The 12,861-nt window shown below is 36.8% G+C and overlaps 1 protein-coding gene across 1 annotated transcript; it reads right to left on the bottom strand.

Moving 5' to 3' along the window:
- Positions 1-469: 469 nt before the first annotated feature.
- LOC104267581 (THO complex subunit 1) lies at positions 470-12,151 on the bottom strand (the record flags this gene model as incomplete). The annotated part of the gene is made up of 17 exons (XM_009879192.1): positions 470-535; positions 1,502-1,597; positions 2,018-2,041; positions 2,837-2,907; positions 3,417-3,467; positions 3,639-3,705; positions 4,588-4,688; positions 5,998-6,129; positions 7,239-7,347; positions 7,951-8,024; positions 8,530-8,612; positions 8,846-8,941; positions 9,453-9,501; positions 9,974-10,092; positions 11,161-11,227; positions 11,912-11,972; positions 12,078-12,151. Coding segments are annotated over 17 exons (1,340 nt in total), but the record flags the coding sequence as incomplete, so codon positions are not given.
- Positions 12,152-12,861: the final 710 nt, after the last annotated feature.

Genomic DNA, 12,861 nt, shown 5'->3' on the forward strand with positions numbered 1-12,861 from the left:
TGCATTTTTCTACCTTTGATCCCGTACGCACTGCAACAATGCCTGCTAGTCCGCTTCCTCCTACCCTATTGTTCCAAGCACAAGCCCTCTTGAAAATCGTAGCCAGAAAGCAGGCTAACTTCATTAGAGCCAGCCTTGGCACTCTTCCTTTATTATATAAAGGTACTTAATTACACAATCACGCTCTACAAAAAGCAAATTTCCATCTGGTTTTTAGCTTAGATTTTACTTTGCTAAGCAATGAGAACTACTGACAGCATAAACACTAGTGAAGAAAGCTGTAAGGAGATTTAATTTAAGAGAAAAATTCGGACAATTAACTTCTCTCAAGACACACAGTGAAATGGCACACCATATAAAAAACATCTTATATACTTTCCTCATGCCAGTTTTGTAGTAACTGTAATTTTATGTGCAATTAGAGTGCTGAGAGTTAGCTTTAGACAAAGGTGTACCATCTTTTACCTACCTACTCTCAGATTTACAAGCTTCCATGTTATCGGGACATAAGTTCCAAAGGCGAGTCAGTTCTTCACTGAAAAGAGAAGCATAAACACGTATTTAAACTCCACATTCATTATTCTATCCTTCCATGCTCCATCATTCACCAAAGACAGATACAAGAAACAACGCTACAGAAATTCTCACTCCAGAGCCTTTATGACAAAGCACATACAAACTTTGCGATATGTACGTATTAGGAATTATCAAAAGTGACAGAAATCTTATCTGATGTTGCATATTAGGAAAATTCTGTATTAAATTTCTGTTACGATCTCTTCCTGATCTATGGTCAGCAACAGCAGCAAACTCTTTCCAACTAGCTAAGAACAGGCTATTTTGTTTTGATAAATTATTTATCACCTTTTTTTTTTTCCCAGAAGGCACACTTTAGTAAACATTCAGTACGAGGTCTTTTGAAGGTCAAGACAAAGTCAAAATTTCCACATCTAGACTGAGTGAACTGTTACAATGAAAAGACTATCATTTCTCCTAAAGAAGGAAGTGGAAACATGCAACACTTGATATCACACAAAAATATGTCTCTTTTACTGAAGAGGACTTGTTAAGAGGAATTCTTTGCCTCAGGGACAAAATACCAGTGGATGTTATTTTAAACTCATGACACAGATACATTTTAAGTGAAAACATAAAGAGGACAAAAGTATAAAAACTGATCCAACAAGTACATATCACTGATTTTTAGCCTGTAACTTAGAGACTTTTTAGAAGGGATCTACAAGAGATGACTATAAAGAAAGAAAACCTACTGTAAGTCTTAAAAGAATGACATATCCCTCAGCTGTTCCTTCCCAGCAATTCCAAAGTGAGTTTGGAAATTACTGACTAGAAAAAACAGTGGCAAAACACTCCCCGCAACTAAAAACCCAAAAAATCTAAACAAAACAAACACAAAGGAAAACCATCACAGAAAATCTCAAACCAACTAACCAACCAAAACCCAGAAACCTCATGACCAAAAAAAAAAAAACCAACATACTTTCCCATGAGGATTTTTTTGTTTGGCCCTTTTCCTAGGAAGTCCTCTGGAGCTGGCCTCTTTCTTACAGGCCTCATGGGCTTAGAATCAGGAGGTCTACAGAAGAAAATAAATAAATGAAATGAGGTCTTAAGTTTCAAACCAGTAACATTTGGAGAACAAAATTAAGCCATTTTGCTTCAGCTGGTGCCATGTTAAATCAAAATGGAAGTGTTCAGAAAGACTGGGATTCTAGGAGTGGAAGGAGGAAGGTGTGAAGAGGAGAGATAAGGTAAAGGAAGGAAAGAACTTGTCAGATACCAGAATTAGTTCACTCACAAATTTAGAGATCTCTCAGAATCCCAATACAGAAAAAGAAGCCAATCACATTTATTCAAGCAGCACATACTAAGTGCTATCTGCCCTGCTGCTGATTCATCTGTTCTATGATTTCAAGTTCTCTTTTCCCAGGTGCACCCGATTTCATGGGATCAGAGAATGAAGATCCCAGACCACTGAGGTTAAGGTAAGACCTACCCAAGATGAAAATCTGGCTGAGATCTAAAGAAGGAGACAGAACATTTACAAAGGTCAAAATTTTGTAATCTTACTTTTCCCCCCCATCCCAGAACAGTAATTTCTCTCTTCTCACAGCCCCCCCTCTCTTTCCTGCAAGTAGATGAAGCCATGAAGAGGTGGTTCCACCTGATGTCTCCATAAAAGGAATCTACAAAGAAATAACGATTCCTTACCATGAAGGGGCTACAGTCTGTGTGTAGAATAAATAAGGATGGAGGAGGAATGTTTGGTCACCACCTCAAGATGGCGAAGTAGACATACGGAGTCAAAGCCATCTAATCATAATTTCCTTTCCGGTAAGAGATCACCACCAAGCGGCAAAAATAATAAATTGCACAAGAGGAGAACAGTTACACAAGAGTCCAGGCATGCTGCCCCACCAAAGCCATAACGCCTAAGGCTTTGTTAGAGGCAATCCAAAGTGGTACATGGAGAAGTCAGGCACCAACTTCTTCAACCTAGGGCCTGCTGAAAGCAGGAGGGGAGACACAACAGGCTTCAGTCTCCTCAGTCACTGAATCCTTGGTATTAAGAGAACAAAATTTTGCTGCGAGACAGTGAGGAACGCTCTCCCGAGACCCACACGTGCATAACCACAGTTTTGCTAACATAATGAAGCCTTAAGACTTCCGGCATAAATCTAGCAGCACCCACCAAAGGGACATTCACCTATACAAATCTCAAAGCTGTGCGAATCATTAATGTTCATACACATTTTCCGAAGCTGAACCACCACTTCAAGCAAGCAGCAGCAAGCTTCTAATTTGTAATACTTACCTTTCTTTTACAAAACTTGGGCAGCCCTCATTCTTCCATGAGTTCCAATTTTCTTCAGTATTTAATATATGCTAGAGAAACACAATATTGCACATTATTAGGGTCATAATCACCTCCAGAGTAGACCCCTAAGTTTTTAATTGAGCTATTACACAAATTATCAAAGTGTTCTCTTTAATTGTATTTCAGCCACTATTTTGAATGTCATCAGTATAATCCCAGGCAGTTAGTTTAACTTATTAAAAAACAGGGTATCTCTTTTCTTCAATAACCGTGAGAAAGGCTTTATTTCTCCTTCACTAAACAAAAAAATAGATGCAACCAAACTAAAGGAAAAAAAAAAGAAAGACAGAAAACAACTTTTATATAATTCCACTTGCATCTTATTCCTATGTCTTTGGGCACAGCATTCCTTTCTGCAAGTTTCTAATTTTTTTTTTCCAATAACCAATGTCTCCTGTGTGTAACACATGCATATATATGCATATTTTAATTTCTTCTATGTTCCAAAAGCTACTTTAATCCAATACTTTCTTATGCTTTATATAGACTTTGTTCAAACAGGCACCAAAGTACTCACCTCTACCATTTTTGAGAATCTTTCCCCATCTGGAGGATTTTCTGAAAGAAGCTACGATTAGGAGGGAGAAAAAGAAAGTTAACTTTTTGCATTATATTTGTAGCAGAATACACAGAAAAAAAACAAAGAAAATTATGCTTACTGCTTCAAAGGTCATTGATACAATATTACACAATAAATACTTCTATACAAATTACATGGAAAAATATCTACTGTACCAACCTGGTAAACTGCTTTTGTAGTATCTTCAATCCAAAGAGACTGCTCATCTGTTAGAACATAGTTTGAACTGGAATTAAGAAAAACAAAACAAAACAACACAACAAAAAAGTGTCATTAAATTCTCACTTTTTAAAGAGTTTATTACATATCAAAACAGTGCTGAAGACACACCATTTACATTACATACTTTCTGAGGGTTGTTAGAAGGGATATGAAGAAATTTGTTTGAATGTGCTCTGGTCTGGTCCCATACACCGACCACTCATTAGTTTGTGGAATTAATTAGATGTGCTAATGGTTTAGCCTCATCCAATAGAAAGCTCATTTGCATGATTCAAGATGCCACCAAAGCGCAGTAAAAGGGCACAATGAAAAGACATATTTATAAAACCTCTCTGCTAAGCTCAGCTAAAGTATACCAGTGTAGACAAAACGTAGTAAAAGAAACAATTCATCTACCAGCTCTTTACACAACACAGATCTTGAATATCTCAAAACATGAATTCTATACAGCATAACCTCAAGTCATTAAAACAAGCTGCTTGGTACATACAGAATCTGCAGTCAGTAAGTAAAAGTGAAAAGAACACAGAAATAAATCCAATATGGCTCACTTAATTCCCAAGCAGAAACCAGAACTTTTTAAAACCACATTAAAAATCAGTTTCTTTCTTTTTCACTGGTTTAGTAAACTGCACAAATTTGAGTAAGTCTAATAAACACTAGAGTCACTGGAGGGGAGAGCAACAAATCAGAGAGAAAGCAGAAAAAGGCAGGAACGAGACCTCCACGTTCCTGCTGTAAAATAACTTCAGCTGCATTTGCCAATTGAAGGCTCTCTAAGTTTCACAAGAACCTTAGAACAAGCAGACATAAGCTTCTAAAATATTTTGATTATCTCCAAGCTCCTAGGTCCCCATCCCCAAACCACAAAATATTTCCACATTACCTTTTGAATTTGACCTGTCCCTTTAGGTACTGAAAGAGTATTAGGTACTGCAACAGGATGTGACGGCGAAAGTTACTGTCACTCAGCTGTAAATCCATCAGCTAAACAGGAATAAAAAAGAATTACACATTAAAGAGACTACATATGCATAAGTGAAAAAAATCCAACAAATGTTTTCAGATAAACTCCATGGAGACTGCTTTTACAACAAGGTGATAGTAACAGAACCTCTGTTGAATATCACCTATGCTGTCAGGACAGCGCTTCATTAGGCACTAGGGTGGGTAAACTGTCATCTGGCACAATTTCATAAAGTTTATAAAAATTTCTAATGGAATCAATTTTTTAAAAACATGAGCAACTGCTTGCTAGAGTATCCTTAGATTTTTTTTTTTTGTTGAACTAGTTTTATACTGCTAAATTCAACAACATCCACTTTGAAGTGAACAAGAATTTTGAAAAATAAATATTAAAATATTTCAGTACCCGAAGGGCAGCTTTCTTCCCTTTCCTACAAGCTACTGGCTACAACGTGAGGATTCGGCTACCACAGAACCACTCACTCTCATCAGCACTTGCACAGTGATGCACCCCTTGGTTTCTACCCTGTGTGCTGCAGCCTGACACATCACACAAAGGGAACATTTGAAGATTCTTTACAAAAGAAAAGGTCTGTAAGCATTGGGTGTTAAATTAAGAAACCGGTTCTATATCTTCTACACTACATTATTTTAAAATTGTCAATACACGAGCCAAGGGCTTAGTCTTCTATCCCAGAAAGAGAAAACTCTTGCTGCGCTGAGACTTGCTTTCTGTCATCTACTAATGCATACATTTAAAAGTTAAAGTTATGTAGTATCCCAAAACGAAAACAACAGTTTTAGGATAATAAAGTTGTATTTTTGACTTAGATTAACAGAATTCAAAACTCAAGACGTTTTTCAAAACAATGTTAAATAAGACCATTATGAGGTAGAAAATACAATTAGCAAATCACCAGCCAAGTTTTGAAAATATAATTCTAATGGTAAAAAAAAAAAAAAAGCAACAGATCTTTAAATATTTACTCTCCATCTTCCCTTTCTAAATGTAACGCTACAAATCAAATGCAATATATAAATTTCAGCTTTAGTGTAGACTCTCATTCCAGAAAAGGAAGTCTATGAACAATCATTTAAGAGAGGCAATCTACAAAGAAGGAAAAACAAAAAAATAGAAGAAATCTACTTAAATAAAGTGATCAAATGCAACAGGATACCCAGAGAAACTGTGGAGTTTTTATTTAGTGAATGTTTGTGGAGACATTTAAAACCTAACTCCAGTTAAGCCAATAGCACTGATCAACCTGCTCTAGCTGAGAGCTTGGAGCAGCGAGGTTGAACTGCCCCATGATTCCAAGAAATCACATACCTTTTCACTAGTTAGGAACTTGGCAAAATACACATGTTCTCCTCCTGTTTTTAGTTCTTCCAACTTTTTTCGGGAAGCCTGAGTGTCATCCAATTTGTAACTTTTGAAAACAGCCAAAACTTCTTCTGAGTACTAAAAAACAGTTATTTTCCACATGAAAACAGTACAAAAATCTGTGTGTAGAGAATTGCACCAGACTTACTGCCAAGCAAGTGATATCATTTGCAAACTTGCTACCAGCCAGTTGAAACAACTCATCTGCCACCAGTACGAAGGGTTCCTCTGAGCATCACAAATGAAACTGAAAATGTTAATTTCTAATTTCAGAACATTTAATCATTTGGATAAGTTCTATATTCAAACTCCTTTTAGTTGTTCAGAATATATACAAAGAAAAGTATATAAGTGAGAGTTAAATTTGCAGTGCTGCTATCAAAATCAATCAAGAGTCTTAATGCTCAGTGAAGGAAACCTTGAAAATTTCATCTGAAAGACTTAAAACCTGGCCTCATTCAGTTTCTCTGAACCACACGCAGGGTATTTTTTGGTGGTTTTCTTTTTTTGAAAACTGAGAATGTAGGCCTCATTAACTAGATTTATATTAGGAAGTCTCAACAGACATTACCTCTTATTATCAGAACACAGAAAATGAAGATAAAAAAAAATACAAAACAGGCTTCCTGCCACTAAACCAACGCTGAGTGGCAAATTATGAAGAAACGGCAGCTTAACAATAAATCCACCTCAGTATCCATACTGAGCAAAACTGAAACGAGTGGCTGAAGAAGATGTCCAAGTCATTGCTTTCATAAAGTCATTTTCTTCATTAGAAACCTAACATATCTTTAGGATCCCACTGGGATCAGCATGATTATTCAAAACTAAGATCTAGGACTTGCTAGACTAAATTTATCTTCTTGGAGAAAAACCCCTCAAACCACCCAAATCCACAAGTTCTGCTTTTTGAAGACGATAAATCACAAAAAAAGGTACTTCTAACATTGCTGCAACATATGAAGTCCTTCTGCTAGTGACTTACAGAAGTTTTATTAGGGGATTTACTGTACATCTTGATATACTGTTTACCATCAAAGGCTCACTTTAGCAAAAATGTATCTCCTCATGCACTACTATTTTCCAACAGCATTAGCATTTGAACTGTTCTAAGTTTATGTAGTCCTACTTGTGTAGACACCGATTTTTACCTGGGACGAATGGTTGAAAGTATGAACTCAGATTACCTTGAGAAAAGTTTTCCATGAGACCTTCTCATAGCACTGCACAGGATTTCTAAAATAATCTTGAAGTGACCAGAATTTTCTATAGAGGTTATAATCTATTGGAATGGAACTGGAGAAAAGAAACAAACAAAGAAAAAATTGAAAGTGATACATTACATTTGAGTCCACTCAGGGATGCACAATCCCAGAAAATATCATTCATTCTGTAAGTGAAACACTGTGTCAATAGTGAGCCTTTGCAGAGAAATCTGTAAATCAGAATTCGTCCCTAAAAGAGCTTTCCATACGGTTTCTCATTACTTGCTCACCATAAAATCAAGAACAGTATGAAAAAGGGATCTTACGAGTTTTTCACTATCTGGGGAACAAAGAGGAACACAGCTTTTTCTCCTAAAATGTATACAGCATGTACTTAGAATCCCAGAACACATTGTACCAGAACAAGTTTTATCAAGATGATTGGAAAAAATTGTCAAAAAACTAAAAGAATAGCAGTGGTTCTTAGTCATGCTGTAACTTTTTCAAATACTCTGTAGACTTCCTTCTTTTCCAGGTAACTCCACTTAAACAGATAGTTTCAGACACTGCTACATTATAACTACTCTTGAGAGGGCAAAACATTAGTGAAGTTCTGAGTACAACATTTAAGGATATTTCCCAAATAGCTCTTTATTAAGTTTTGTCTCAACTTTCAAAACTGCCATAAGCTCACCAACTTGTTGGTGCTTCATCATCTCCCATTTCACCTTCTTCTACATCCATTCCCTCTTCCCTCTCCTCGGTGTGCTAATTGGAAAAAAACAATTTAGAAGTTACACAAATGTCACCACAACTACCTACAGTCTTCACAGTGTTCTTTATTTTAAACATTCTACTGCACTTTAGATCAGAAAGCTTAAGCTGGTAATTCAAAAGATATCTAAAATACTGTTCAACTAAAATGTGCAACAAATTCCTATCTTAATACCTCACAATGCTCTGCAATTGTAGCCTAACTTTTCTCGAGAAAAGCTGAAGGGACAGCCCCGTACACTGCAGGGAAAACTTAGTACAGTAAGTGACACAGCCTATCCCTCACAAACAAATCAGCTTTTTCCCTCTCAAGTCTTCACAGTTTAATGTACTGTTTAATGTATCAGGCATCATTCCAGAATCAGCAGCTTGGTCTGAAAGGGAGACAACCAAATCAAGAACATATAGGTCTGAATGCTAAGCACTGCAGCACATTTTTGTGCAAACAATTTACCATGTTTACTGTAGAATGAGTTAAAACTGACATGTGGATTTTTACCTTCTGTCCTAGAGTGCTCTCATGTTCATTGGTATTGAAAACAGTGACATTTTCCAGGTTAAACTGGCTCTGCAAGTTAAGTCCTGCAAAAAAACCCCAATGCATCAGTCTTAGAAGCTGTGAAGTTCTTAAGTCTGTTCATTCAGTTAGATGTTTATGAGATGCTGGTATTAGATTCTCAGAAATGGCATTCAAAACTTGTGTTTGGAATTCTAGGAAAGGAAACTCACAATACCCCAGGTAGAGATAAGAACTAAGATTCAGCATACTTAGTCTTTGTTAGACGTTAAGTGTGATGAAATACACAAAATCTCACCTGACTTTTCTGAAAGTGGAAATAACCTAGCCAAGAACAGCTGAATTCTTCCACAGAAGACTGTGTTTTGTGACTTAGATAATCTTCTTAGGAGGTCTAAATATTGTAAGAAGTAAAGAATATTAGTATTATCCCCTCTTTCAATTTCTCACACACTAGAATTCACAACTTGCTAATTACATGACCTACACAGCTAATGAAAAGAAGCTAAGATTTGTAAATTTAAATGCTAGTAATTTCATCCAAACAGACATTATTTTTTCCAGATGCATTTAGCATTCTCCTAAACACTTTCAACAGTAATAAAAGGTAAGTTCAAATAAATCCTATTCAAATGCAGCCTCCAATAGGTGCCTTGTCATTGCTGAGGAATAAATATTTCTGAGATGTTCCTCTATATCAGCTTCCTCAGTGGAGGAAGAGATTTCCCTAAGGACAGCATGACTTTTAAATTAATCAACAAAACTCACAAATATCTGATAAGTGATCTGCTTTTTAACTTTATTACTTACTGAACACATCTGAATGTAAATCAAATTTGCTGATTTCATTTGCTGAGATAAGGAGTTCTTCAATTCCACCTCCCCAAAAAAAAACTACAACTCACCATTGCACATCCGAAGCAAGTAATTTTTCCCTGCAGAGTAAAATGTGTTCTGAAATGGAGTAAAAGGTGTTTAGATCATTAAGAGATCACAGAACATTCTTGAACAGATTTTAATTCAAATCACAAGCCATGAGTAAGTATGAGTCATGCCTATTGTTAACTCTAAATTTGAATCTTCCCTTAAATAAGAGCCAGGTTTCACAAAAAAGCAACATAAAACAAGCTGTCCCACAAATTCCAAGAAAGCATAAACCAAAACATTTAAATCCAGCCTTCATGCACATAAAAAAGAAATGTGACAATGAACTATAAGAGCGGTATCCTCTCTTTTTCGTGGAACACACTAATTTTTACACTCACCGCCTTTATTATTCCATGCATTATTTGTACAAAGCAAAATGTGCTCAAAGTTACTATTTTAACACTAATAGATACAAAGACAGATAAAGTCTATTCGTAAAAATACTTCACCTAGACAGAAGTTTTGGCACAATTATACCACATTTTGGAAAAATACCTACCGATTTCCACGTAGCAACATTTTTCTCCACAAAAGTGAAAATTTTGTCACACTGACCCAAAGGTAGGCAATCCAGTACATCCCCCAGAAGCACAAAAGGGGTTGATGCAGTGCAGATGCCTATGAGGAACAGGGAATATTTTATTCAGCAAATCTGAACTGAAATGCAATGAAGATACATGGCAGTTGAGGGACTTATGTTCAAAATAGAGAAAAGAGTTCTCCCACGTTGCTACAAATCCTAACAAAAAGCTTAGGCTAAAGCACAAACTTCCATTAAAGCTATTTCTATGCACAAACATAAGTAGACAAGCTTTAAAAGAGCTTTGCACTAACCTAAAACAAATAAAAAAGAATACCTGTTCTAAAAAACTCAGCATCTCAAACAATGCTGCATCTCTTCACAGACTGGAAGCAAACCCTTTCAGACTTCCAAATCCACACTTGGTTACACTCACACACCCGTGAAGTCTGAGAGTCTTTCCCTCAAGTAAAGCACCGGTGGAGCAGCGCTCCAAGTTTCTCTACCCATGCTTTGCAGTTTGGTAATGTCTGTACTCCTCCTAATCACTGGTTTTACCATTCCATAGTTTCCAAAACACACATATGTAGTTGAGTTATACTTAGTAAAACAAACAAGCATTTGATGTGTAATGTGAACAAATAAACAAAAGGAAGAGCATGAAAGCCTCTTCAGGAGAGATTAGCACGTTGGTTTCTGACACAAAAGACAGTTACAGAAACAGCTTCAAGTACCTAAAAAAATAGCTGAGTACTGACAGGCAGTACTGGGAGATGTGCACAGCTATTCAGAAGTTATTTCTGGCTCTGCCAGCAACTGATAAGAGAAACCTAGAAGTCATTTAACATCTCTGCCTCTGGTTTCATCTCTGAAATTATGATGGGAAACTTCTAAGTATTTAACAGTGGTGGACAAATATAGAAAATGCTAATTATGTTACAACCAAAACCATGCACCTTCCTCTACTAAAAAAGAAGAAAAAACCCAAACATCCAACACAAGCACTCCACATAACTGAATTTAATCATATTATAATTCATTCCTCTCTTTAAACAGACTTAACCCCTATTGCAAAGATAACCGTTGTAGATGACTTAAAAAAAAAAAAATATCTAGATTTTAAAGTCTCCTAAAACTGCCAACAGATTCAAGAGAAAGATGCTCACCTTCTGTGACTCCATTAATAGCAAGAGAAATAATTGCTAGGAGATTTTCACAGGCAGCTTTGTTTATCTAAACAAATCAAACAGTGGTAAATTTCTCTGTTCTCACCCAAATATAACTAACAAAAGGAAAGTTCTTGTTTCCAAGTAGGTAAATATTTAAAACAAATATTGACATTCAACTTCCCAAAACTTCAAACAGTTAAATCAGACCTGTCAGTTAACTCTAAGTTCTATCTATTCTAGGCCAGCAATGACCTAGAATACTGACTGTATAGATCCATTTACTTCTGAAAGTTAATATCCCACATTTAGCCTTCACTCAAGTAGCATCAACAAAACTATTATTTGTTATTATTTGTTATTTTCCATAATTACCTCCAGCTGAAAGGTAGTTTTGCTACATGTTAGTAAGAGATAACCCACTCCACCCCACTCTTAAAGTATAGCCATAAAATAACATATGTATGAACTAGAATTTTAAGATGTAGCAGACTCTCATAAGCGTTACAAAGAATTGCTAGAAAAGGCTGTCAATATAGTGCGTTATCTGTAAAGTATCGCCATTCTGTCTTAAATACTGATCTCTTTTAATCATCTATATTCAATCTTAATTAGGCAACTTTTACACAATTCATGGTTTTAAATAAACAGTACTTCCTTACACTAAAGTGCTGTTAAATTAATACAACAACTTGCAGATAGAAATTTGAGTTTTATCAAGAAATAAATGATAGCAGTTTGAAGTACTTACTATTTCTTCTTCCACTATAACTCTAAATGCTTGATCCAAGGTACATTTCTTTTCATTTTCACTACAAACGCAAACATTCCACATCAGTTAATAACAACTATTAGGGACAAGGCTAATAAAATTTTTCTGAAGAGCATGTTTTAAAAACCAAGCCACATTTACTTACCTCCCAGGAATCTGGTTAAATGCATTCAACAACGGCTTGATACTTTTGTTATTCAGAGCCTCTCTCGTGGACGTCTACCAAAACGTAAAGAAATAAAACTTACAAACCCAGTACAAAACCAGATGGATCTTCTCCCTCCTCCGAAAGCAGACAGAAATACTAAGGAATCTCTGCGCCACGTACCATGTGTCAGTTTAGAAAGAGAACTGCTACAAGTAGAGCAAATACCAAGCACCTGGCACACTAGGCATACAAGCTAGTAGAGCATCACACCTCAAACCTGGGCTTGTGTGGCAGAAATAGTATTTCTAAGTGAAATACAGAGGAACACACTGTTGTGACTGATGATGCATCCACGACGGCCTCAACTCCACTTGCCTCACAGGCAGTTAGGCTATGGTGGTTTGGGACATCAACTAACAGGACGGTCTAAAAACTGCTACGTCCTGTAATAAAACCAACCTAACGGAGCAGGTGTGTGTGCCTCCAATGCCATCTCCTTGCCTGACAAACTGGGCAGCAAAAGCTAGGGCCCAGAGGCCTGGGTACACATCCAGGCCCACCTGCCCCGACAACTGAGAAGCGTCACTCAGCAGGGCCGCAGAAGAGAGAAGCGCAGCAGGCCACAGACATTCCGCAGCCGGGGGTTACGCTGCAATTTAATTCCATTTTACTGTACATTAACTTAACTAAACGGTGGATCCTCCTCTCGGCGGGCTCGGCTGAGCCGGTGCGACACCCTGTCCCTGCACTTATACCCCTTTACGCCAGCTGCTCTAAGGGC

The sequence above is a fragment of the Apaloderma vittatum genome, unplaced genomic scaffold (assembly GCF_000703405.1).
Source record: "Apaloderma vittatum isolate BGI_N311 unplaced genomic scaffold, ASM70340v1 Scaffold44011, whole genome shotgun sequence".
Taxonomy (NCBI): domain Eukaryota; kingdom Metazoa; phylum Chordata; class Aves; order Trogoniformes; family Trogonidae; genus Apaloderma; species Apaloderma vittatum.